This window comes from Taeniopygia guttata, chromosome 1A (genome assembly GCF_048771995.1).
Source record: "Taeniopygia guttata chromosome 1A, bTaeGut7.mat, whole genome shotgun sequence".
In the NCBI taxonomy this organism is placed as follows: Eukaryota; Metazoa; Chordata; class Aves; order Passeriformes; family Estrildidae; genus Taeniopygia; species Taeniopygia guttata.
Window position 1 is genome coordinate 24,958,825 of NC_133025.1, and position 26,699 is coordinate 24,985,523.

At 35.5% G+C, this 26,699-nt stretch overlaps 1 protein-coding gene across 6 annotated transcripts in view; it reads right to left on the reverse strand.

Moving 5' to 3' along the window:
* The window catches only part of MDFIC (MyoD family inhibitor domain containing), a 114,905-nt gene that overhangs the window by 81,555 nt on the left and 6,651 nt on the right, over positions 1–26,699 (reverse strand). For all 6 annotated transcript variants that reach the window (XR_012052744.1, XR_012052748.1, XR_012052746.1 and 3 more), the window contains exon 3: positions 19,750–19,881. Coding sequence is in view for 1 of the 6 variants with exons in the window: in XM_002192535.7 (XP_002192571.2) it covers positions 19,750–19,881 (132 nt within the window). In the remaining 5 variants the exon portion in view is untranslated. The remainder of the gene's footprint in view (positions 1–19,749; positions 19,882–26,699) is intronic.

Below are 26,699 nucleotides of genomic sequence, written 5' to 3' on the forward strand. Positions count from 1 at the left end.
AGTTTATGAAGTCCCATCCTCCCAGATTGCTCTCCTTAATTTGCTGTTGTTTACAGTCTTGGGTCTGAAGCTGCAACGCTGTCCTCGGTTCTCAGGCTGGAAAAGGATTGTTTGTCTAACTAAACTGTGAAGAGCAATTGCTGAAATTTTATATGAAGTTCAGAGTTATATACTAATGCAGTACAGAATCAGGGAAACATGAAAGCTAAAACTTAAGGCAACACTATATATTTGGCTAACATTTCCAAACTCTCATAGAGGTCCCAAAATAAACTCTTATGGAATTTTCTCCTGTTTGAATAAGTATTATTAACAGTATACTACCAGGAACCCTTTGTTTCACTTTCCATGTGTAGATTCACTTTCCATGTATGTGCAAAACAGTCAAAAATCTTTGCCAATATCAGAAATGAAAATTTACTCTCTAAAATTCAGTGTTTATGTCCACAGCACCCCATAGTTTTATCTTCATTATCCCACTTAAATGCAAATTTTGTAATTAGGGAACAGTGTTTTTCACATTTCATGTAATGTTTCCTCACCCTGCATTGCCTATGATTCCCTGCTGTGGAGTACTGCAGTTGTACCAATGAACTGGAATTGCTGAGGAGCAGTTAACCTTCCTCAATAAACACAAGGAATAGACTTTTATAAAAATTCTCTATGTCTGAATGTCAGTTTATAAAACTGACATCTATGACCTTTTCTAAGCCAGTTAAATTGGTGGTGGCAGCTTACAAATTGTTTGTATATTTTTGGGGCTTTGCTACAATACAGCAACTTGACAAAATATCTAAAATACAGTCTTTAAAACTAGGTGTGTTTCTGTCAAACTGTGGATAAATGGAAAGTCTTGGAAATCTGAACAGTTATAGATTCTTGCTTTTATTATTATTTTTACTAATCTTTTAGGGACTTTTCTATGATTTTTTTAAATTTTAATTTTTTATTAAGTAATCCTGTTGCCAAAGTACTCTTACTTGTGCCTTTTAGCATTAACATACAACTTTTTAGCTGACTGGCTTTACAGTATTCACGTGTGATATGCAGGTCAAATCAAAATGGAATAAAACCCCAAATGGATTAGTTATCTCAATTTAAATTTATTTTAACTTTATTGATAATTTTGCACTAGGGAGACTTGAATCTTATGGTTAAAACACACTTGAAACCAATTAGGAACCATATGACTGCATTCTAGCATAAAGAACAAAAGCAACTGACAGTTTCGAAATTAAACCACAACGACTCAGTTTAGAACAGAAATATTTTTACCTTATTTTTTAAAGGTTGTGTGTATCTTAAAAAAAAAAAAAAAAAAAAGGTGTAATATGGAGAACGACACAATGCTTCTTAAAACACAGTGATACCCAGGGACTCTCACTCTCTCTTTAATGATCCACTGCTCTCATTCAGCTGTCTTTCTTTTTTCAAATCTTTACATATGTGACAGCTCTCAAAAGTAGACCATAGACCATCTGGCATTTTCTGAGGTGTAACTTGTGCAAATTCAGCTCTACTGGGAACACAATGCTATCTTCTGCCTGCGTTATAAAAGATACAATAGAATGTAGAACTTATGAGTTGTTTTGAATTATTCATTTTTTGCCTGTATATTCAAGAAATTTTACAAACTCTGCATTTTGTACTACATAATCACATGCGTTAAAGGTACAAAGAAACTTTTTGACACCTCTTTTCTACAGAAAGATGGCATTTTGTTTGATATGTGAACATTCAGCGCCTGTTATATCATTCTAAACAGGCTGTGTGCTGCTACAAAAGATTCCATTTTACACTGTATGTATGAGCAAAAATGTTATTCTTGATATTCACTAACTAATGCAATACACATCAAAATTTCAAATGTGTGTTGGATGAACATTCAAGCATCGTCAAATCAGGATAGTACTGGTCACTTACTATATGTTAAAGATTAGGAAAAAAATAATTCCTCAGACAACAGAGAAAAATTGTCATTTCAAACATCTACAATGAGTAGTTTCAAAATGTCCTAAGAAATACCATGTTTTTCAGGTTAATATGGTTTTAATCTTTAGCAAAACCAGTAGATTTAAGTCAGTATTTTATACAGTGCTAACACTAGTGGATTTTCAATAAGAATGATAAATATTAGATTAATGATTCAATAGACTGAATATTTTTTTATAGAAAACTAGCACATAATACAGGTAGTAATAACTGCAAATGAACCTGCTTGGAAAAGCAATAAAAAGGCAATATATTGGTATGGCATATTATCTATTAGTGTGTTTCACACTTCCTTGTTGTTGGTTCCTTTGCAAAGTGGGCCTTAATACAGTAACTTCTGCTGTTATTTACCTGACATTGCACAATAATTTAATTGTAAGGTTACTACCTGGTGAATTCAAGTAGTAAACATTTATTATGGTTTTTGATGGTTTTGAAGTAACTATGCACATTCTCTTTCAGACTGTAAAACCCTTGGCACACTTTAAACAAATATACACATATATATTCACCCTGACCACACACTGTTTTCACACCTTGAAAAGTCCCAGCTGTCTTAAAAGAACAATTCTGATGCATGCATTTAACAGAAAAATGTATGTCAACAGAGAGAAACTCTCAACGAAAAGAGGACCAAAAGAAGACAGTCTAAGCTATCGTTAGGGATTTTAGACAAACAAAAAAAACAAACATACACCAAATGCAGACTCCTCTGAGTCAAAGTGAATCAAAACAAAACACCAGGCAGGAGAGAAGAATTGAGACAGTTAATTATAGCCTAATCACATCAAACACAATTCCAAGCCAGCTGATACAGATACCCGTGGAGTATTGCTAGTCTGACCATTGAAAGTGATAGAAAAAACTTTCCAGTTTACAGCCTGAGTTATATGACTACACACCCAGAGAGGGAAGAACAATTTTTTCTTTATGTACATATGAGACAATAGTTTATGATGACAAATCAGGCCACAGTAACAGTTTTTTTGCAGGTGGATGTGGGAAGAATAAAATGCACAACTCTTAGTTGTAAAAACTGTAATGGTACTTTCAAATATTGAGAAAATACAACATATTGTTTCACTTGATAGTATTCTTAACACTTCTCTCTTCCCAAAACAGTTACAACTACAATAAGAAGATGAGATTTTCTGGAAATACAGAGGTCCTGATTGGTTCTACTAACACTGAAAGTCAAGATCTACACATTAATTTCAGCTGGAAGAACTGTTTGAGTTCAGTGGACACTGCTCCTATCCCCTCTGCATGGATCACATGGAACAGACTATGTAAGGGAGGTAGGAATCAGGCCTCTGGTTTTTATTAGTGCTTCTTCATAATACCAATTTAAGCTTAAGGGGGAAGATAAAGCAGATGACAGTCAAGAATTGCACAATAAAACTAGGGGCTGTCTGAATTCTAGAGTAAAATTAAGGTGATTCTAAATTACTTCTGGAGAAAACATAAATCCTTTAGATATAAAAGGCAACATTTCCCACTGACTAGCAAAAATATCCTAACTTTTCAAAAATATTATATATTGTATGTGTTATAGGCTCAATAAGCAGAAAATTTTACTGAAACTGGGAGAACTCAAGTATCCCAATCCTTGTCCATCCCCACTTTCTAACTAAATCCTGAATAGTCTCTAATATGATCTTCAAAATACATCAATAGTTTTCTCTGTCTAGCTATCCAGAATATTAACATTCAGATTACAAGACGTACCTCTGAGTCAACCTGTGAAGTGGCTTTTGTCAGCAATTATTTTTGAATATTTTCTGGGACATAAATAGCATATACTGCAGCTACCATATCACAGAAGGCATATATTAACTAAATAACAAGGTACCATCAAGGCACCATCTATCTTTTAAAATCATTTTTTTACACTGAATTTTTTATACCATGCTGACTTTACAAGGAAAACAAAGTATCAACTAACAGCATCAACCACCTTTTTAGAATTCCTTCTTGTAAGACATGAGGATATCTTCAAAATGAATACAATATATTATTATGAAACAGCATGTCCTTTGTAATGAAAATACTGTAGTAAAATTGCTGGTACGAGTTTTACAGGACCCACACTGAGAACACTTTGTTAGAATACATCTGAGAGCACACCCAGGGAACACCTGGTATAACAGAAACAAGGCTGGCAGGGGACAAAGGGAAAAGACATTTTATCCTGTCAGCTTTCACTTGGTGAAGGGCGGACAAGAATGGCAAACGTGTGCATGTGTGTCTATGGGTTGAGAAGCAACACAAGTGCACAAGACAGTGCCCAAAGTACTCTTATATCTGTGCAAAGACACCTGCAGTGCCTATCTTTGGAAGCACTGCAGGACTTTGCACACTGTTTGAAGGGTTGCAGGAATTGTATAAAGATGTCTTTGACATACCCAGAGAGATGCAGTTATCACAGGGAAGCATGAAAACGGCTGGTAGCCAGAGTTTACAAAGTTGCTAAGCATTCCAACTGAAAATATGGAGTGAATTTCTCTATTTACAAATCCTACATCCTTCCTGATGTGATTTTGGAAAATGAACAAATGGCCACTGGTTTTCTTTAATGACTGCAACAGCAAATTTTAAATCTTTGCTAAACTGAGTAAATCCCTAACATTTTTAGTTACCTGTCTTGTAACAATTATCTCAGAATCAAAATACCCTTTGGCTTCTAATTACCATTAGATTGTCAGTAAACTGTTCTTCTTTATCAAAAATATCTTGCTGTCATTAGCGATGTTTTTTCTGAGACTGAAAATATTGTCACCTATGATAAACTTTGCAGATGATCTGGGAATTTTTGGTAGATTGCAATATAAATTAGAAATAAAGAGAATTCACATAATGCCCTGATTGTTAAACTACACCTACATAAACCTGAATATAGTTCTTACTGTAGCATAGTTTGTCACTTCTTGAAAAAAAAACAATAGGAATTCACCACAGAATACCAAAAGCCAAACACAAACCAAGGCATTATAGGTAATAGACACCCATACACTTGGGGAATAAATCCCTACATAATGTTACATTCAAAAGCAGGAAATTTTACTGCAAACTTTCCATTTGCAACATTTCTGTATCCATTTTTCTTATCACTCATTCAGCTAGGACTGGAAAACAATTGTATTGTATTTGCTGTTATGTTTCATAGCATTACAACTATGTACTGCAATGGTAACAGTTGCACAGACATGCAGAATGGCAGGTTTACTCACGGTCACCATTCCAACGCTCCTAGGGCATATTTATGGAGTTTAATAGATTCATTAATTAGTACTGTAGCTAGTTTTTTGTTTGGTTGTTTGTTGCTGCAGCTTGTTTGTGGGCTGGTTTTCGGTTTGTTTTTGTTTGGGTGTTTTTTGTTTTTTTTTTTTAATTTAAGACATTCTTCTTACTTAAGGTGAGTTGTTTAGTTATTTTGTCCTGTGTTTTCTACAGAGGTAATTTATTAAGAGGCATGTTCATCTCATTGGGGTTTTTTTTCGTTTGATTGGTTGTTGTTACATCTTCCTTTATAAAGCATAGTGGCTTGTAAAACACTGGATCTGAGAAGTAAATAATCAATGTATTAAGAATCAGAGAATTAGCTTTTTTGCTAATTCTTAAAGTAATAAAATAGACCTATTTCTTTAAGATAATGTCCTAAATGTGAAGACAGGCCCTGAAATTATAAAGACCACTAGGAGCGCAATACAATCCATCTCACTGATAAACAGAATGCTTTGCTTCTGTAGCTCAAATTTTAAAAGAAAAGTAACCCACTAAATTTAATCCAGAATGTTGGTGTGACATTATAGCAGTTGGTATTCGTACCTGCTACAACACACAGTAATACCACTGCATAAAGTTACACTGGTGTCCCATGGAATTTGACACATTAAGTCTCAAATATTTGGAATAGTTTTGATGCCCCTCACCATTGTGTTACTTGTTCCCAAATAAAGTAAAAAACATCAAAGAGAAGCTACAAACAACAGGATATCTCTTGCTGGGTTTTGCCTCGCAAGCGGCACAGCAGGATGCACCAGACAGGAGAGATAACCTCAATGTCATTAACAGCCACAACCCGAGCAAGTGCACAAACAGGTCCTCTTGCCTCCAGCACCTCCTGCTGCCTTCCTCCAAACTCCTGCAACCACTGAGGAACTAGACTCTATTTCACCACAGGAAAAAATGTGGGATGGTGAGGCAACAGCTTCTCAGCCAAGCCCATTCACAATTCACCTCTGAGTAAGAAGATATTCTGAGGTCAAGTTTATTTCCCACTGACCATATATACTGAATGTACACATGTCAAGATTATAGTGGTCAGTTAAACTCATGCAAAAAAAAAAAAAAAACCCATATAAACTGGCTGTACTGGTTTTAAAAAGAACTTAGGAAATGTTTGGAATGAGCAATTCCCTTAATGTTCACTGGTCGTTTGATTTCTAGTCCTCAGCTCATGTAAGTGACAGAATTTCTAGAAAGTGTCCCACTTTAAGTGTGATCACCTGCTCTCAGTGCACCATCTTTTGTAATCTCTATAATTTTAATACCCAATGCTACTATTAACAAAACTAATTGCAGAAACCAAAAACAGGAGTGAAAACATAGTAACAAGCAATAAAGAGAGGATTATATAAATACATGGCAGGAAAACACAGAACATGAGTACAAATATAGTAATATATAAATTTATAACTGAGTTTTTAATTACATTTCTGCATTTATTTTCTCTCTGCTGTTCTTTTTGCAATTTACAGCTGATGATAAGTTTGGCATTGGCTGGTACAAAGTACCAGAAAACCAAAGAAAGAAAGAAAGAAAAAAAAAACCACAGCTGCAAGAAAAATGTAACAGGAGAAGCAAATGGACAGTAACTCTAAATAACAGGCTAAAACTTGGGATTTTACATTATTAAAACAATAGTAGGGCAAAAACATCAAAAGAAAAAAGAGCCGATAGGAACCACCCAGAAGAAAACACTGAAAGGGAAGGAGACAAAGAGAAAAAATATATAGTGAGTTGAGCCACTTCACTTCTGTGAGGGCAGAAAAGAGTATGGAAGAAGAAACAAAAAAAATTCACAAGTAAAATCCCAGTAGATCTGAAGTATTTGATACAGATTTTACAAGAAAGAAAAGATAAGCATTATCTTTAGTTGATAAATATAACAGAGATAAACACTTCATACTTATACAGTGATCAGGTGTTGAAGCAATAGCTCCCCTTCTGCCTGAGGTCAGAGAGGACCCTGGAACCCAGGCAAAAAATCAGCCATACTCAGCATAACAGAAAATGGAAATTCTGTGTCAGAAAGCAGGGTGAGGACTTGAGGTCCAGAACAACAACTCTTCATGACCCATCTTTTCATAACTGCAGACTTCACAGTTAACAGAACAATTGTTGGTAGGAGAAAAACGATGTGGAAATATGATAGAGAGCAGCAAATGTCCACCTATTTCCTGATCCTGAAAAAACGAAGTGTGACGAGAAAGAGAAGCAGCATCTATCTGCACACACAACACACTGAGAAGATTTAGTCCCATTTATTGATGTTCTTCAGTTGGAAGAACTTCCTTATGGCCAGCAGGGTCTAGCAGATGGATACAGGATACCCCTCACCAATCCACCCATGGGCTAGATGAGCAGGGTTTCCCCATTCCAAAGCACTCCAGGGACCCCAGGTCACCAAAGGATTTTGAATCACACACACATTCCGGGCAGAGCTCTGTCACCAATGCTGTCTCATGGGCTCCTGTATGCCACTAATGCACCAGCTTGGCATCAGGATAACCCAGAAACGAGAGCTCTTTTTCCGCCTTTGAACTAACTCTTTGGTGTACCTTGAAGTGATAAGGCATCATCTAACCCAAAATATTTTTGTGCAAGCTGTACAAGTAAGATTCTTGAGAACAGAGTCTTGATACTTTTTATCAGAGTCCTTGAAAAACCTACATTCTCTTTTTTCTTCCCTAGATTCAAATCCACAAGCAACCATGGACTCAAAGGCTGAATCTCTTTCTCAGAGCTCACTGCCTTTCCCTTCCCCGCCCCACCCCACCAGCAGTTTAACTTTGACTCAAAAACGGTTGTTTCATATGCTAAAGGAAAAGGCAATGCAGTCTTTTTGAACATAAAACATTTTCAACTGAGAGCTTTGTGTGTTAAATTCAGAACTGAATGCACTCAACATGCAATCATTGTCACCAATACTAAGGAAAAAAGACAACTATTTTTTACTTAACTGCTTATTTATCACATTCTACCAAAATGATCTAGCAAGACCTCTTTCTGACTTGGCTGGAAAAACCCACACATCCTGACCAAGTTTTCATAATGACCTCGATTACATGAATTCAATATAGTAATAAAAAGAAAAGCTAAATGAGCTTTTGCCAGTTGCTCACAGGTCCAACCCTTAGAGCAGAGCAAAAGTCAGACTGCTGACCGGGCTTGGTGAAGACCAAACTTCCTGTAAAAACGATGCACTTGGTTTCCTGAAAGGAAGCAAAGCATAAGCTGCTCAAACAATACATAAGAAAGCTCTGATATCTGACCCACACAGTTACAAATCTGTCCTCTTAGAAAAATACAGTGTCACATCAGTGACCAACAGTGAAAAGCACAGAAATTCAGAGAAACAAATGCATTAACTCCATGGGAAAGCATCAGATTAGCTGAAAAATAGATAAATTGTTTTAATGGGATGAAATTACCCGTAAAACATTTTTCTTTCCACAACTGAGCTAAAATTCTGATTCTCCACTCTGTTCATGAAACAAGATATAATTCCCTATGAAGTTGTTGCACCCAAACAATATTAACAGTAAAATACTAGTTTTTATCTCTAACATGCAGATAGAGATTATCTTCATTCCAGAATGTTTAAAAGCATTCAACATTACGCATGGAATTATTTTCATTCTCTATTAAAAATAGTTCTTTCAATTTACCAAACTATGCAATTTGACCCACTGAAGTTTATTTGGTTCATCTTTTGGTTAAAAATATTTTTAAGTAGCATATAAATTTGAATGAGCTCCATGCTTGGAATCAGTGCTTCTTGCAACACAGTTGTTTTGTTTTTTTTTTTTTTTAAACATTTTGTTTTGTCTTATTTGATATATATGACATACTTCTATTTATTCACAGAAAAAAAAAAATCCTTCTGCACTAATCACAATTACTTTTTTTTTAGTGGAGTGCAGATACAGCAATGAAATCTGTGCTGTGTCAGTATTATTTGCAATACTGAAAATGTCCATTTCTACATTTTAAAAACATTTTATTACAAGTTTTTACAGTAAACAGAAGGATTTCAAGAAAAGAAACAGCATTTTAAGTGAAAGCATTAGAATTCAGCAACTTTTTTTTTTGTCCGTTTACAGTTTAAGAGCTTTAAAAAGTTACAGCTGAGACACCAAGCTTCTCTTACTCACAAAGATCCAACATACAGCACAGCAACTACATCAAACACAACCCACCTTCCCTTGCTGCTTACACAAGCCTTCAGTCACACAAAAGCACTCCCAGCATCATCACCAACAGCAGCACCGGACCAGGCTGGTGACAGGTGAGCCAAGCTGCTCCTCCATCCCCCTGTGCTGTGCAGCTTTTCCCTGCCTGGCAAACACTGCAGCCTCACTTCTTGCATTTCTTGGCCCCAAACAAAAGCACATAGGAAACCACTCAAACAACTGCTATGGGGACAGAACTACACTGTTTTTGATACCACCATATCCACTGTTCTGAAGAGCCCTGGCAATCTGCCATTTTATCTGTCATATGGAATTAATTCCAGCACCCTTTTTTTTCATGTTCCTTCAGTATAACTGGCTACATTTTACTATGCCATAATATTTTCTGAGGCTGCTAGAACTAGCAAATCACAATGGAGTATTTCCCTACTACCTTTTATTTAATCGGCATCATGATAATTTAGGCAAAATTCCTTGTTTCTGTACAGTGCAGTACAGAGAAGCCAACCTACTCAAAAATCACCAATATTTTATTTTTAAATGCATCCTTTTTATTGTCTCCCCCAATTTTCAGTCTTTAACTTTCTACTTTTGCCAGTAGCTACAAACTAAGACCAGGTTAATTTTTTTTATTTCATGAAAATTTAAATCTCACATAATCACATGGCTCTAGAAGCTGAGTTTCGTAGAGTGTTGTAAAATTGAACAGCTGGAGGTTTTGCCTGAATTGCACAGTATCTTTACAAAATTCACTGCTAGTTCTCCAATAGTCAGATTCCTCATGCTAACACAAGGTTCATTGCTACTTAAAAACCAGCTTAAATGTTGATGTTAACACATAGATGCTGAAACAGGCTTTTGTACTGAAGCACTTTAAAATACTTTCAAGTCAACCTCTAAACACAACCTCAGTGTCATTACTTATGGGTTTGTCATTGTAGTCAAGAAAGAAGCAGGGAAACAAAGGACTGTTCAAGCAAGCAGACAAACAAACAAGAAAAATAGGAAAAAGGGACACTAGAGAAAATTATGCAAACAGAGAAGAGAAAAATGGCTTGGCATCAGAATTATTATAGGGATGGGTCAGTCTTTTTTTTAATCCTTTTATTTTATAAGGCAAATATGGGAAAAAGGATACAGAATAATTTATTAAAAATGGGAACAAACCTTTAGCATTCTTCCAACTGTGATTCCACCATACCTCTTTATGGTGATTATTTTATTTTCTCCCAAAATAATCCTAAATTCTAAAGAGTTCTTTAAAAATCAGTACTTTGAAGTGCTATTGAACTATAGCCATCGTGAAATGCACTTTTATCTCTAAGTTTTGAAAATAAAGTGCATTTTCTATCAAAACCTTTCCTGTGCTATCAAGCAAGTCTTCTCTCCTTTTCCATAAAGACTGTTTCAAAAAAATTAAACAAAATATTAATAATGAGACCTGAACTTCTTGCCCTATTCCAGCTATCACACCAGAATCCCTGGTGTGGACGTTGATTTGATAACAAACAAAACTTTTTCCAGGTTATTTTCTCTTGTTCAAGGAGGGAGCATAGCACAGCAAACGGGATCTCGCTGTTCTTCTGAAAATGCTAGAGTAACAGATACTCTGTAATAACACAAACAGTTAAAACAAAATAGTGATTTACTTAAAATTGAGTCTGTCAACTAAATTGTAAGAAAAACATTCCTCAGGCATAACACTATGCTACAAATGGGAATCAGAAAATCAAGTGGACCAAGAAGCATATCAAGTAACAGTCAAAGGAGTGGAACAAGAAGATGACGAGATAAAAAACAGATACCTTTTACTAGAATTCCTCCTTTAAAAAGTGTTCTGAGTTGTTTTTTTCCCTTCTATATTTCCAAAGTTAAACACTGTTTTATTTGTTGTAAATAGAAAACTCACACTAGTTGCAAGTTTCCAGGACTTGATCCAGCACAGAACAGCTTGGAGAAGGGCTATGCAGAAGATTCTCATGAAGCACAGAGACCTTACAGCTACTTCAGCTGCCTTAATGTACACTGTCAGTTATTTGATAGTGTACTTAGCATACAGTCCCACTGAATAATATGTCTACTGCTGGATAAAAATATTTACCAATGCAATGATTTTACATTATAAATATGACAGTGACTCATCACTAAGAAGTCATCACACAGTAAAAAGAATATATATATTGAAGTAGGGAAATACTTCACGAAGTCATAGCTACAAAGTGAGCTGCAAAATACTAAATGAGATGGTGTAATTTGATAAAGTCACCTATAAGAAAACTACAATGTAAAATATATAAAGTTACCTCTGTATCCCACCTCACCATCCAAATATTTTTCTGCATCACCTCTGAAAAACTGAGGTTGATCCCTCAGACAAGTTTTTCCTGGCAAGTTAATCCCAAATCTTCTCACCGAAACATATTTTCTTCCAATTTGAAATTCAAGAGTATTGTTCACTGATCTCCTGTGTTCCTGAATTGTCCAGACATAAAGGATGTTCCATTCTGGTTCAACACTGCCGTTACAGCCAGCTCTGGTCAGCATAATCTTTCATTGCTTTTCTGTCAAAACGTGAATTTTATTTCAACTTGCAACTTATGGAATACAGTCAAAATATGCACCTGTCCTATTGAAGAAAGGAGTCTGGGAAAGGTAGATGCCTTCTAACTGGCAAAGAGGCTTTATTTTTGAAGATGCACTTCCTAGTTGCCCGTACCTGAAGACAGGTTTGCCCCTGATATGCCAAAGAATGGGCAAATAGCTTATGCTGTCTCTCAGCAGCAGAAACTTGCCCTGAAGGTCAAATCTGACTCATAGGCCATTTTTTAATAGGTTTACCTAACAGTTTGCTCTACTTGACTTGTCTCAAAAGCAAACTTCTCAACATTTTATGCAAACATTATACAACCTTAAGTTTGAGTTTTAAATCAATAAAACTCACTTAAACTTGAGGAACCTTTGCAACAGGAAATAGTCTCTTAGCTGAAATTCTGCTGTAATTAACATCAGCATTGCTAAATTTTCTCCAAACAAGTGTCATAATATTTATAGTTCAAAGAAAAAACATTATAATTGAGATACTGCATAGAATTTGAGGGAAGAAAGTTTACAAGTAAAATTTAAGCCTCTAAAATTCATGGATCCAGACAAACTCAAATTTTGAAAAGTTTTTCTGGTAGGATGTAAGAGTTTGCATTTTATAGTCACAAACTTCAAGAGAAGTCTCCACACAAAAATATTTGTCACACACCAGAACACTACAGTTCACTCAAAAATGAGTTAAGGTTCAGGTAACAATCATTCTCTCAAACCAAGCCTGAATATATATGGAAGCCTACTTTGTCAGTAAAATGATTTTTAAAAATTGGTATCAGAAATAGCCCGAGTGACCACAGATGTTTGACTTTTTAATATTTTTCAAAAGGCTTCTTGGTTTTGGATTATGAAGAACTTTTTAAGGGAAAATAGAAAACCACACCACAACAAGACATCAACACACCATAGGCTCCTGATTTTCCTTGTCTTTTATTAAAATACCTTCAAGGAAAGGTACTTGTGAGTTCTTTTGCACTATAGGTATCATATTATCAGAATGCATGAGAAGTAAGCAGTATTCAGACCTTTCTTTCCTCTATGTAGCTATAAAAAAAATGTTTAACTGTGATTACTTAGCTAAGGCTTATCCTGTGACCATGAGTCCCTCTCCTCCTCTTTCACTTTTTTATCAGTAAATAAAAAAAAAAAAAATTAAAACAATTATAACTCTTAAATTTGAAGAATTCATTCAGTTATTTTTATGTAAATATAATATACAGTACTGCCTTTGAGCTGTAAAAACCTACACAATTCTTTTCACACAAATGAGAGCAAATTCAAAATTAAATCTAAAATGAGAGAAAAAGAACTTTTGCCATGGTTTAAGTTCATGACATTTTGGTCAGCAGACAGGTTGCTAAAAGTATGTCTTAGATAATGACATTTGTAATTTAGTGTTTTCTTTGCTAAACATGGCTAGCTAAATACTGTTAGCACTGAAAACAGAAGAGTAAACCCACACTGACTCATTGGCTTGGCAGTATAATATTTCACATAAAATGCAAGAGTTTTATTACTCCTCTTTAAGGAACTACTACAAGCATATTCTAATTTTTTCCCCATAAGAGGAACTAATCAGAAAAAGAATATAACTATTCTTTCCCATATAGGCATAACAGCATGATTAATTCTGAGACAGTACCAATACAACACAGGAAAATATTCTGAAATTAAGATACAATTTACTTCAGGCCCAAACACAGCAAGCACAGTAATCTCCACGTTACTTGAAGAATTTCACCTTTGTCTGGTACTGGTGATTACCTGCCATCCAAACTTCCTCAGCCTCAGACCACAAATTCGGATAACATTTTAAGAGTCACAAGTAAAATAAAACAGAAGCTAAAAGGCTCCAAGTAATTCTGGCTATTAGCGATATGCAGAATACATACACCTATCTTAGTGCCATCTGGAACAGTTTAAACTTCCCACTGAAGTTTGACTACTGTTCTGTAAATGGATCAACAACAGCAAGAAGTTTACTTCTTGACATGGAGTGATAACGGAATATACAAATTCCTTATCTATCTCAGCCCATCACTAGCTGCATTTCCTTACAGGATGCAATGTAGAGTTGAAGGGAAGAGGATATAGAGAAAACACATACACCTCGCAGCAGCTCGGTTTACAAGGGACTACAACAGCAACACTCAGGTCATTTCACAGTGACTTCTGCAAACACAGAACACACCACATCAGTTAGGTTGGAAAAGACTTCTGAGATCATTGAGTCCAACTTATGACAGAACACCACCATGTCAACTAGATCATGGCACTAAGTGCTATGTCCAGTCTTTCCTTAAATATCTCCAGGAAGCGTAACTTCACTACCTCCCTGGGCCGTCCATTCCAACGTCTGATATTCCTTTCTGTGAAGAAATTCTTCCTGATGACCAACCTAAACCTCCCCAGGGGCATCTTGAAACTGTGTTTTCTTGTCCTGGGAGAAGATACCAATTCCCACCTGGCTACAACCTCTTTTCAGGCAGCTGTAGAGAGTGATAAGGTCTCCCTGGAGCCTCCTTTTTTCCAGGCTAACACCAAAGACCCAGTCAGACTCTGAAGACTGTAACTAATAATGGTACAGCTACCTGTGAAAATCCCTCTCTACCCAGGAGAAGGTAAAGTGAAGATCAAAGGGAAAGGCTTTGATTGTACAACTCACCAGGCCTCTCAAAAGGCCTGAGAAGGTTTTCGAAGACTTTTGGAGCAGCTGCAGTAAGAGAACTGCCAGGTAGGGGAAAAACAGAAGTAACACAGGCTAGTTCTGTGCTGGGGAGAGGATTAGAAAATCTCTGGGAGAGGAGTTCTCAGGTAGGACCTCTTTACATCTACTAGCCAGATTTGTCAAAGATTAATGTTTTTTTAAAGAAGGTTCTAAATATCAAATACTGTGCTGCTATATAAATATTGAACTGATTAAGTTTTGTTCATTCATAGGTTAACAGATTTTTACACCTGGGTCTATTTGGAACATTGTACATAAATCACTTCTTTAACTAATAGAATACACCTTTCAAACCCAGTAATGTATTTTGAATAATTTCCATTATTATATTCTGCACAATTTCTGTAGTTACACACTGTTTTGCTGCAAGAAGACTGTATTTGTCATATTTTCTAGCTTTGAAAAGAATAATTTAACTCAAGCACTTTGCACTATTTTATAGACAGAATAAACAGGATCATCTGAAATCACATTAATTGTAAGATGACTGTGCATCATAGAACATTCAAGAAAAGATATCTGGATTAATATCAAACAAAACAGACTTCTAAAAGCAGATTAGCTACTTCTTGTTGGAAGAAAAAAACAAAACCCAAACACAAACAGCATAATAAACTACAGAAATCACTCACTTATCCAGGCAAAGAAAATATTTTCCAAACCTTAAAATTAAATAAATAATCATGTAAAGTGAAAATGCTAACATAAAATATAGAAATCAGAAAGATAAAAATAACTAGATTTTTAGTCCAGAAGAATATAGTAAATAAAATAATGGCAACAAGACCATGTAAAATTGATCCCCACAGAACTGAAAGAAGCATCCCTTTCTCTGAAGAGCCACTCTTATCAGGAGGGTGTTCCATGGAGGAGAAAGAGACAATTGAAGCTAGAAAATGATGGATAGCAATGACCTTTCTGTCTGTAAAACATGGGCACATTTTAGGTATTTAATCTTCAGAACTGGATTATTATTAATCAATTATTCATGACAATTTGAATCTATGGTAGATGTTTTTTGTTTTCTTAAATATCACATAGCTAAGCTTCTGCTTGAGAACTGGAAAGAAGATTAAATCCTCACAAGCAAATAGTGTTCAAGACTGGCATTTTATTCCCTCCTAAACATTCCCTTCCCTGCATAGTAACACACGTTGAAGATAACCTAGTGCCCTCTGCAAAAATCCTGCCTAAATATTCTAAAATCCATCTTTATAGACTTTTTCGCTCTACAAGGGAAAAAAAAATCCCATACCTCTTCCAGAGAACAAAGCAGAGCATTGTGGTAACACAGAGCAGCAAAAACTGCTATGGCTTCATTCCTATAGCCACAGGTTACCCTGCTGCATGTTTAACACGCACTCCTCCTCACTTGCCAACAGTGAGTGATAACAGAAGCAGAACCACTCCATTATGGGCCACCAGACCATACAATGAAAATAAGCAGAAGGTGTTTGCAGATATTTAAAATGCACTGCCACAAAAGATAGCAGATGGAGTTATTCTAAAGCTCTTTTGAAAAGCGGAACCTCTACAGTCAGAAATAATATAAAAAATATGTATGCGTCTGTGACAAGAAGGGAACAGGTCTCAACATTTTCTTGAAGAATAACTGTACTGAAAAATATGTCTTCCCAGTTGGGGGAACCACTATGGAAAGACTCTCCTTTACTCAGGTTCTAAAATTAAAGGATATGGATAGCAATTGCTACCTTATGATGACTAAAGCAAATTTAACACACATAAAGCCACCAAGGAACTGGCAGTTTTTCCTGTTCTCAAATACTCCCCTATTTATTCCCTTTGTTAACTCCAAACAGATTGAATTCCAGGAGGTTATCCACAACATGGCAAGTTTTCATCTACTCCAGTCATTCCTGAGATATTTGTGGTTCTCCCCTGACCCTTCTCGAACTGAACAGTCTTCCAGTAACAGTTATGCAAGTGTATTAACAGTTACTACAGAAAGGTAATACAACTTCTTCCTTCTTATACAGCCCTTCATTGTTTATGTGTCAGTAAACAGTAATCTTTCAATTCTCAAACTCTCTTCAAAAACAATAAATTCCTTGGTTGAGGCTTCCCATAAGATTAACCATTTACCCAGGATATTATAAAAATTTTCATTAATGGGGAGAAGGGATTCTCCAAAGGAGGTAGGGAAAAGGCTAATCTGGAGGAAATCTCTGGAGGTTAAAAAAGGGAGCTTGAAAAAAAGACTGAAAGGGCAAAGCAAGGTGAACGTAAAACATCTTACTGTGGAAAACGGGGGCAGTGTTTTAGTTTATTGATGTTGCCTGGTAAACTGAGTTCACAAGTGCAAATGAGAAATCATACATAATGAAGTCATTACAGGGGCTCTAACACTGGACTTCGTTGTTAGTGTGCCAGTAAATCTGACTGATTAATCTAATTCCATATAACAGCAGGATAAAACAGCTGCAAACAAGGAAAAGCTTGGAAATTAAATGCTGGAAACATTTATAAAGTAAAAGCTAATGCTAAGACAAATGGAGTATGTATCAACTGTGGGGATGGAAAACAATCTGTATGGGAAAAAAAGAAACTGAATCATTAGGATAGTGTGGAACAGTTGTGAAGAATGTGCTGTCTAAAACAATTTTTAGAAAGAGTTTTAAAATGCACTGTAATAATCAAAACACTCTTTATATCTAACTTCAAACTTCTTTCAATATGCAACAGTCTGTGAATTTTAGTTTGGTGGGGTAATAGATCTCGTTGAATCAAGACCATTTTGAGCCACAATACTTATTTTTTACATGAAATACCTAAGTAATGTTTGTGATAAGAAAGCTTATGTTTGCTGCACTTGTTTTAATTTTCAAAGTTGGCTACTTCCTAGGTATATTGAGTTGTAAAACTTCTGCAAACTACAAAATGTATAACTAGTCAAGCATTTTTCCTCAATTTTTAAAAGGAGAACAAACTTTCCTACTCATAAGCCTCACACCCAAAAAAAAAAAAAAAAAAAAAAAAAAAAAAAAAAGAAGCTGCTTTGATTTCCTAATTTTTATTTCTTCCATCTAGAAGACTTTAAACTAAAGGTTACCTGAAGCAAGGAGAGGTTTGCATCATAGCATCTAATCAAATATGACTCATAATAAAACCTCTACACGCTTATTAAGACTAAGTAGACTAAGTGTTTTAGAAATTTACAGCTTTCAGCTAAACTTGCTTTCCACAGTCAGAGTAAAGCTACTCGTAACTCCAGGATGAAGATAGTCATGCACGCTGGAACACTACCTCTTACCTCTACATTTTATCCTATCTTTCCCTTTTTGCTGTTCCGTTTTGTTTTTTTTTTTTTGGTTCAGCAGCAACTAGCCCTTCCATCACAGAGATACATCTACATATAATCATCGAGTCATTTTAACAGGGGTTTCCACTATCTGTTGCAAATTCTACTATATGTTGAAAAAAAAAAGTATAATTTCCTCACAGTCCTCAGTGCAGCCACTGCAGTATGTCTTGGGGGTGAACAGATTAGAGGATGCACAGAATCACCCTACAGTCCTTGGTCCTTTCCTCCACAGTTTAGGCATGCTACTAAGTACTATGAAATCAAACTGCTTTCTCATGGGTTTGGGAATAAGGAAACTTCTAGGAAGAGGGAATAAAACGGGGCCATTCCAAAAACAGAAGATGCCATACACACCTTTCCATATCCTCAACATAAGAACAAAGCAATTGCTTGTCCAGGAATAGTTAGGTTTGAAACAATAATCTTTTGGGATTAAGTAAGTCTTAAATAAACTCTCAAGCTGTGCAGGACAATTCTCCCTGTTTGTAGCCCTTTAAGAATTATTGTAAATCAACAAATAAATATCTGACATAATAAAATCAAGTTTCCTGTAAAGGATCAAGATAACAATACATTAGAGGTGTAAGTATTTACTGGAATTAATTATTTAGGAAAAATAAAAGGATTAACTAAGATTTGAAAATAATTTCAAATGCTAACACAAAGTTCCAGAGAAGATAAGACTAAAAAACAACTAAGCAAAAAAACAAAACAGATGAAAAAAATACCTAAAAAGAAACAGATAACCGCAGCAAAAAATCACCAGTTTTGACAACAGCCAGTTCAGAAATATGAATTTACCCCATTGTCAACAGTATAGTGTGCATTGTAAAGAGAGACTAATGCTGAAACATGTGATCAGACAACTTCAAGAGAGCTGGAGCACCACTGCATTTAGTCCATTTTCTTTCTGAATACACCCAATAATTAGAGAACAGCTCCTCACGCTGCCCCTCCCTTGAGCAACTAACATTCAAGCATTCACAGAATTTTAAAGCATTACAAAGTATTACCTCTGGCAGTTGACAGAAATATTTTTGCCTTAAGAGGGTACAATGGATAGCATATGATCTTTAGTCCAAGACAGGAAAATAGGAATGATCTTCTGTACCTTTTTAAATTTTAAAGCATACAGGACATACACTAGGAACGTGGATGTGTAAAAACTAATTTAAAAACTCCACAGTTCCAAAGTAAAAAGGACACAAAACCCTTAAAATACTTACACCTGACCAATACTCAGTGCACCTGGAAGCAACTGCTCTCAGCATAGTTTACTCTGCTGCTTATATATATGCATTACCTGGGAAATTGAGGGTGATGACACCTAGCACAGCTGCATATATGCAGTACTATCTATTGTACTATTAATGATAAGAATGTAAACCTAAGGCTTTAAAAGCTTAGATGCTATAGAGTTCTATACCATAGTGCACCACTCGAATCACACCTTTCTTTATATTTGTTGCTTATGCATGCTGACAGGAGTCAATCTGGGAAATAAATTCAGTAGATGTGCATTACAGTTGCAACACAATTGCATTTGACACACATTTAACAGAGTCAACAGGCAGTATCCCATTACACTGTGAAAGCAAGCCTCAACGGCAGCAATTTGTTCTGGAAATACTTACTTCTGATGAGGTCACCATCAGTGCGATTTCCCCAGATGGACTGCTCTTGGATCTCTGCTTGTACACTTTGATTACTGGAAGGCTGGTTTATATCTTTATCTCCTGCCACAGCAGTCTCTTGGTCAGTTTTTCCTAAGCCAAAAGAAATTTCAAAATATTAATTTCTACAGTATTTTTTCTCTATGTGAGCAAAACTAATTTTGAAAATTAAAAGTAAGATGGCATAAATTATAAATTGTCTTAGCATCCCCTTTTGTTTTCTTAGAATTAACTTCCAATAAAGTTGATTTTCCATTTGTTTTCTGGCCTAGATCAATATAATTTCTCATTAAGAAAGACTTCTAGTCATATTATATCCAATTGTGCAAAATAATACTCAGCAATTCAGCAGCTTCTGTAACAAATTCTATTTTGGGGGGGGGGGGTGTTTTCTTATTTAGTTACCTTCCACAAACTTTTCATATAAAAATTTTAATAGCTTTGTTACATAAAAAAACCATTATTTTTTGCCCACATACATGTGGTTCTCGCACATAAAAGCTATAGTAATTTCACAAAATTTTGTTCTCTATTTTTTATAATTAAACACATAATCAAAGACATATGCAGTTGAAACTTCAAAAGCGACTAGTACCAAAATTCAGAAAAAAATATTATAATACAATTACCTATTTTTTGTTTAAAAAAAACTGTTTTAAAAAGCTACTGCTGATTAAAAGTCAACATTTAGCCAATAATGAAAAGAAAAAGTATTTCTTCTCTCCAAGTACACATAAGATGCAGGGAAAATTCCATAGTAAGGTTATTTGAGGGATTCTTCAGCTTATTTCACAATGTAACAGATGTTGTTTTGATGATGTTGCCAGTTATCACAAGGAGACCAAAATTTTCTCAAACCAAGACAAGTGACAGTTTTCATCTTCACTGTCATTAATGTTTTAGTAATCAAATCTGCACACACAAATCTTTCTGTTCTTGATTGCTGAAGATTTTTCCTACTGACATTCAAGGAAACATCTTTAAACCTGGTTTTACTTTGTTCATTATTCACAGCAACAGATAATCAGTTTATATTACTTAAGAGATCTGTAAAACACTAAATATTTTCAGTCTCATATTTTTTTGAGCATACCTACAACATTTAATATTTACAGTAAACCTAGATGAGCAACTGCTGAAAGGTCTGTTAGCTCTATTTATTTGTTTCAAACAATAACACATTTATAAATCCCATATTACCGTTTCATACTCTGTATCCTCTAGTAAAGCAATTATTCCAGTCCTGAGACCCAGAAAAAATCACTTTTTGCTACGGTGGCATAGTAAAGGTTAGTTTCTTCAGTAACCCACAGCACTTTGATTTTAAATCCTAACTTTCTGCCTTTGTTATCAGCCCTATTGAACTGAGGCACTGGACATCACTCAAATTAATAAATGCCATCTTGTGTGTATAGTAGCATATGCCTTCAAGCACTGCTGCTCCCCTTTTATCAATTTCCACCTCTGAAATGTCTTACTTGGTCCCACTCCGTGGTACTTTGCTCTCAGTCCTCCCTCCCACCAACAACTTGTCAGTATTTCCTCAAGCCCATCCTGAGAGGAACTGTTTCACTGGGATTGGCATAGTTATTGAAATGAATGAGAAGATATTGACTTTAATGAGTTTTGCCCCTTGCCCTGATGACTTAATCTCACCTAGATACTGATCCTATTAACATTAAAAAACAAAACAAAAAAACCTGCAGAGCCCACAACAACAAAAAAATAAAACAAAAAACCAAACAGAAAAACCCCACCAAATTAAAAACAACAAACCAAAACACAGTGTCTTTCAACCCCTTTGACAGACATCAGATACAAATTATTTCTGTCTGGTATCTATCAAACACAAAGTGACTGTATTGAAATATAATGTTTTAGCCTGTGCAGTTAAGTATTAGGTGCAAATGTGTTTTAAAAGTGTTTGAAAAGTGCTCTGGAATAGACTGAATAAAAATAAGTAGTGTCCTGACAAAGCTAGCATAAAAGCACTGCTTTCCACAAACACTAAGCTTAAATAAGCTATTTTAGGAGATTTTGCTCTTAAATTACTTTACTACCATGATGACACCATATTTACAATATTACAATATGTACCCAGCAGTGCTAGCACAGACCCGCAGAGTAGCTGTATACAATTCTCTCATATAGGATATGACATAGCAGAACCTTATTATTTCATGTAGTAAACAATGAATGGCTATAAGGAAACAATAATGTTAATATTATGGGGCCTTCAGTGTTCTAGATTACATTTTTATCTAAGAAATCTGAAGGAGTGCAGAATACAATCATTATTCATATGAATTTCTTTTTCATCCCTCTGCTTGTTTTCAGTTCAGTATTTTTTCCTCTTTTTTTCTTCCCACTATCTAGGTTGCATGTGTATTTTTCATGCACACTTTTATTATTCTAGCTGGATATAATAAATGCCCATGTAAATAATAGTAGAAGTTAACAAGAAAAAAAAAGCTTAACAAAACCATGTTGCAATTGAACAGCAAACATTTTTGATAGGAAGTTCAAAACAATTAACATTAATTATCTCTTTGATCTATTGAATTCACATGAAGACTTCCCTGTAAATGCACACAATAGAAACCTACACCGTTAAACACATGTTTGGTATCTTACTTTGCAGTCCAGAATTACCCACTGGAGCAGCTCATCCTGATAGATGCTGCTCTGTGGCATGGTGAACTCACCCAGGGCAGCAGTTAAGGCCCACACAGCCTCTCCTCCCTTCCCCAGCCCCCAGCAGGACAAGAGGAGAGAACAGAAAGACCCAAGGGAAGAAACTTGTGTGTCAAGATATAGCTTAATAAGTGAAGAAAAGAGGAAGGAAAAGTAAAACAGGAGATGCAAAGGCAATCACTCACTCACCATCTCCCACAAGCAGATCAATGCCCAAGCTAGTCTCTAAGCAATGGCTACCTGCCCTAAAACCGCCACCCCTGTTTTTATTGCTGATCATGACATTCTATGGCATAGAATAGCCTTCTTGTCAACCTGAGCCAGCTGCCTGGATTCTGTCCCCTGCCAATCCCATGCCTACCCACAGTCTAGTCACTGGAGAGAAAAGTGGGAAAGGAGAAAACCTTGACTGATGCTGTGCAAGTGGCTGCTCAGCAATAGCCAGTCCACTGGTGTGCTATCAACCTTGCTTGCATCACTGATCCCAAACATAGCACCACAGCGCTATGAAACAGTAATATGAATATAATAGTAATATGAAATTTAGAAATAGTAGACCTTGTGATCTCTTTATTTGAACACTTTTTCATAAATTGCTTCTGGTGCATCACACACACTGGTGTCTTGATTCAGTTGGTTTTTTCTTGAATAGGTACCATGGCTCAGTTTTTGTACAAAGGAATTTATTGATTATTCCCTTATAACAAACAGTTGATAATGGGATCATATTTTCTTTTTTTTTTTTTTATAATATAAGAGGTGCCACTACAACAGACCAATTACAACTAATCACACATGAAGACAGCCTCAAGACCATTCTTGTCTTTTGTTGGTCCCATTACTTTTATGCTAGGTACCTAAGAATTTTCACAACAGTAGTTTATGAAGAATCAACACAAAGACCTTACTCTGACAGAAACACTAATGACTGGATCTGGCCATAGAAAAGTATGACTTTTTTTTCCACTGCATCTTCAAGTAAATTTGTAACACTTTTCTGTTTCAATCAAGCTTACCCTTAAGAATTCTTTCTGTAAGACTTCCTTAGTATTTTAGAGTCTGCTTCCTTTAGCACACCCTTCCACTCTCATGTGGCTAACCTCCAATACTGACAGCCAAGAAAAAAAAGAGATGCTCTTCTTAACAGTTCAAATAATGGAAAGAAAAGACTCATTATGTTCTGAGTCTGGCAGAGCTAAAGTATAAATTCAATCTCTCTTCAAAACCACAGTAAGTTACTCTAGGTCATGTCACAAAAGCAACACAGACTTCTTACCTACCACAGTTCAGCCCCAAACCAGCAACTTGTGTGGCTCTGTACCTCCCCAAAACTAACAGCAGTGCCAGGGCTGAAAAGCTTCTAGTCAAAAGCCCTAGGGAGTGATACCCACACAGAACACCCTGTGATTTATCCTGAAGGTAAGCATAGGCAGAAACTCTACTTGTTCAGGGATTCATTCAAGTTTAAGATTTAAATAGTAAGAGATATGACATGCTCGCAAAGTATAGAAATGAGATGGCTAAAAGCCAAATCATACCTATGATACAGACAATTGGTAAACCACTTAGTGAAAAAAAAATTAAAATTTTAATCACATCTCAAAACTACTTCGTTATTAAATAAGCGAATAAAATGAATTACTGCTTTTTCTCTATGGAATTACTTAAGTACATATAAATAATTTCTATAGTACATACATTAATTTTACCATAATTTTGTTATCTTTATATTTAAATTCCACAGCCGTAGACATATTCCATAGAATAGGAATCTGTTTTCACTTTTGAGACTATTGTAATATTGATTGTTAACTTTTGTTCTAGTTTGGAGAATATGCCTCTGGTTATACACGCTTTTTTGCAACATGACAAATACATTCTGCAAGACTCCACCAACTGAATAATGTCAGCAGTCTGGATTAGCAACAAGGCTACTATTACAACAGTCCCATCAAAAAGTAAACTTAACAAATAGTCAGAGCTGTCAAGAAAGACACATGTATATTAGGCAAAACAGGTATACAGGGCAGTCTCTCCAGATTCCTTCCAATTCTGCATCCTATGCCTTTGGGAAGTTGCTGGAACATAGATCAAACTAATTCCTGAAAAATTCTTAGACCATCCCACTGAATAATCTCTCTTTTTAGAGCTACATTTGTGTATCTTTCTCTATAATGTAAAGCATATTAAGTGAAGATGAAATTAATACACAAAATTGATAGAAAATACAAAAAAGAGAGGTAATGGATGTGTATTTATAAGACACACCTCAAAGCACTCAAGTCTTTGACAAATAACCAACTTTTCTTCTCCAAGGACTTGTCCATTTGTACATTCACTCACCAGCTGCCCCCAAGAGCCCCACCACATCATCTTGTTCAGAAATGGGTCTCTGTGTGTTCATACATGTGCTATTATGTATCATGAAGTATATAAATACATAAAACAAAAATGGAAACCAGTGCCCACATTAAGCGGATCGCACGTCCTCAGAGTTTAATTGGCAGCTGATGACACATAACCTTATATACTGGTTCAGCCATCGCTTCCAAGAATGTCAATCATTAGAGTGCATGACTAGCAAAATGACAAACTGGACTTGAGAAACAGGTTTAGAGTTTGTCTATAAAATTTAGGAGCTTGTATATAAAATGAATTCAATTAATTCTGCTGCAACAACTGAAGCCTTTGCTGCTATGACACATTCATTTTCTGTTCATCAGCAATTTGGTGGATGCTCCAAATAGCATGTAAAGAAAAAACAACTGGTGGGAAAAGTTTCTGAAAACCTGAATGCATCATTCTTATCAAGGACAGAGAAATAAGCAAAATGGACTGGCACAGTGATCACTGATCTCCAAAAATCCAGTCACAGTTTTATGCTGTAGGGATAAAGGAAAGGTTTGGAAGCATGGGGCAAAGTTACTTAGGCACCTAAAGCTGACCAAGTTCCTGGGATGAACGACCACAAGGCCTGAGTTTTTCCTATAAAAAGAAAATGCAGATTTGAAAATAAATGTGCAAAGTTCAAATTATCCCAAATGAAATTTTGTCCTTCAAAGGAAAGAGCAATTACAAAAGAAAATCAATTGCCACAAAACATAAACACATAAGTAGATCTATGAGGAATAATTAAAGTCAAAGAATGTTCCCAAAAGGAAATGTAACAATCAGTTCTCTGTCTCAAGCCTACAGTTGTTGGGAGGGATTGAAGAGCAAGTGGCAAACACTGCATTTCTAACACTTCCTTTGTTCATTAATAACCTTGCTGACAAGGAACCACTAAGGACGCTACTTCCTACTGAAAATTCCACTGTTCACAACAATAACACAAAGAAACCCTGATAAAACCACATTTCACAGTGTAATCATTATCAGTAATGCCTACCATCTACTTCACAAAATGCCTAAAACTTTTAGGCATTTTATATAACAAATAAATTCAAACAAATTCATGTAACAGAATGCCTATTCCAGCATTTACTTGAAACAATCTCATTTCATTAAGAAAATCTAATTAATACTGATAATCTACAAACTACAGAGTTGGAAGCCACCAATTCGATGTTTGATTGTTTTAAAACTAAAAAAAAAACCCATATTTGCGTTCATTTAATTTCAGTGTCTTTCACTTAAATGTCTTGTTGCAACTTTCAATGGCTTCAGAAGTGCCACAGCAAAAAAACAGTTTCTCAAACTTAGAGCAATTTAACTGAGCAATTTTTTGGAAAACTCTTACAGAGAATTTTCCAGGTGCAAGATATGGAATAACTATGAAAGAACTAGAAGTTTGACAGCCCTGAACAAATTTGAACCACGATAAATTAAAAATTAACAGCAATGTGCAAATAAGTATTCTGCATTATTTTAAGTGCTAAAAAGGTCAAATACATAAGTGAAGACTTTTCATAAAAAATCATACTAATTATGCAGTCAGTTAGGTATGTATGACATTCATCCAAAGAAGTTTCACATGTACACAAAACCAGTTTCATGGAAGTGCTAAGCAATACATGGCAGCTATGGCTGTATTAGCAACAGCTAATAAAACTGGGCCTGTACAGTGAAAGAGTTAACTTTAAGACTATTCCATGTAATACATGTTCCAAGGGTTTTCTACTTTGAACTAGTTCTCAGATACAATCTTAAAGATTCAAGGCTGGAGTGTATTAGGCACATTCCTGCAGCTTTCACATTATTTTGAGCAAAAGGAATCC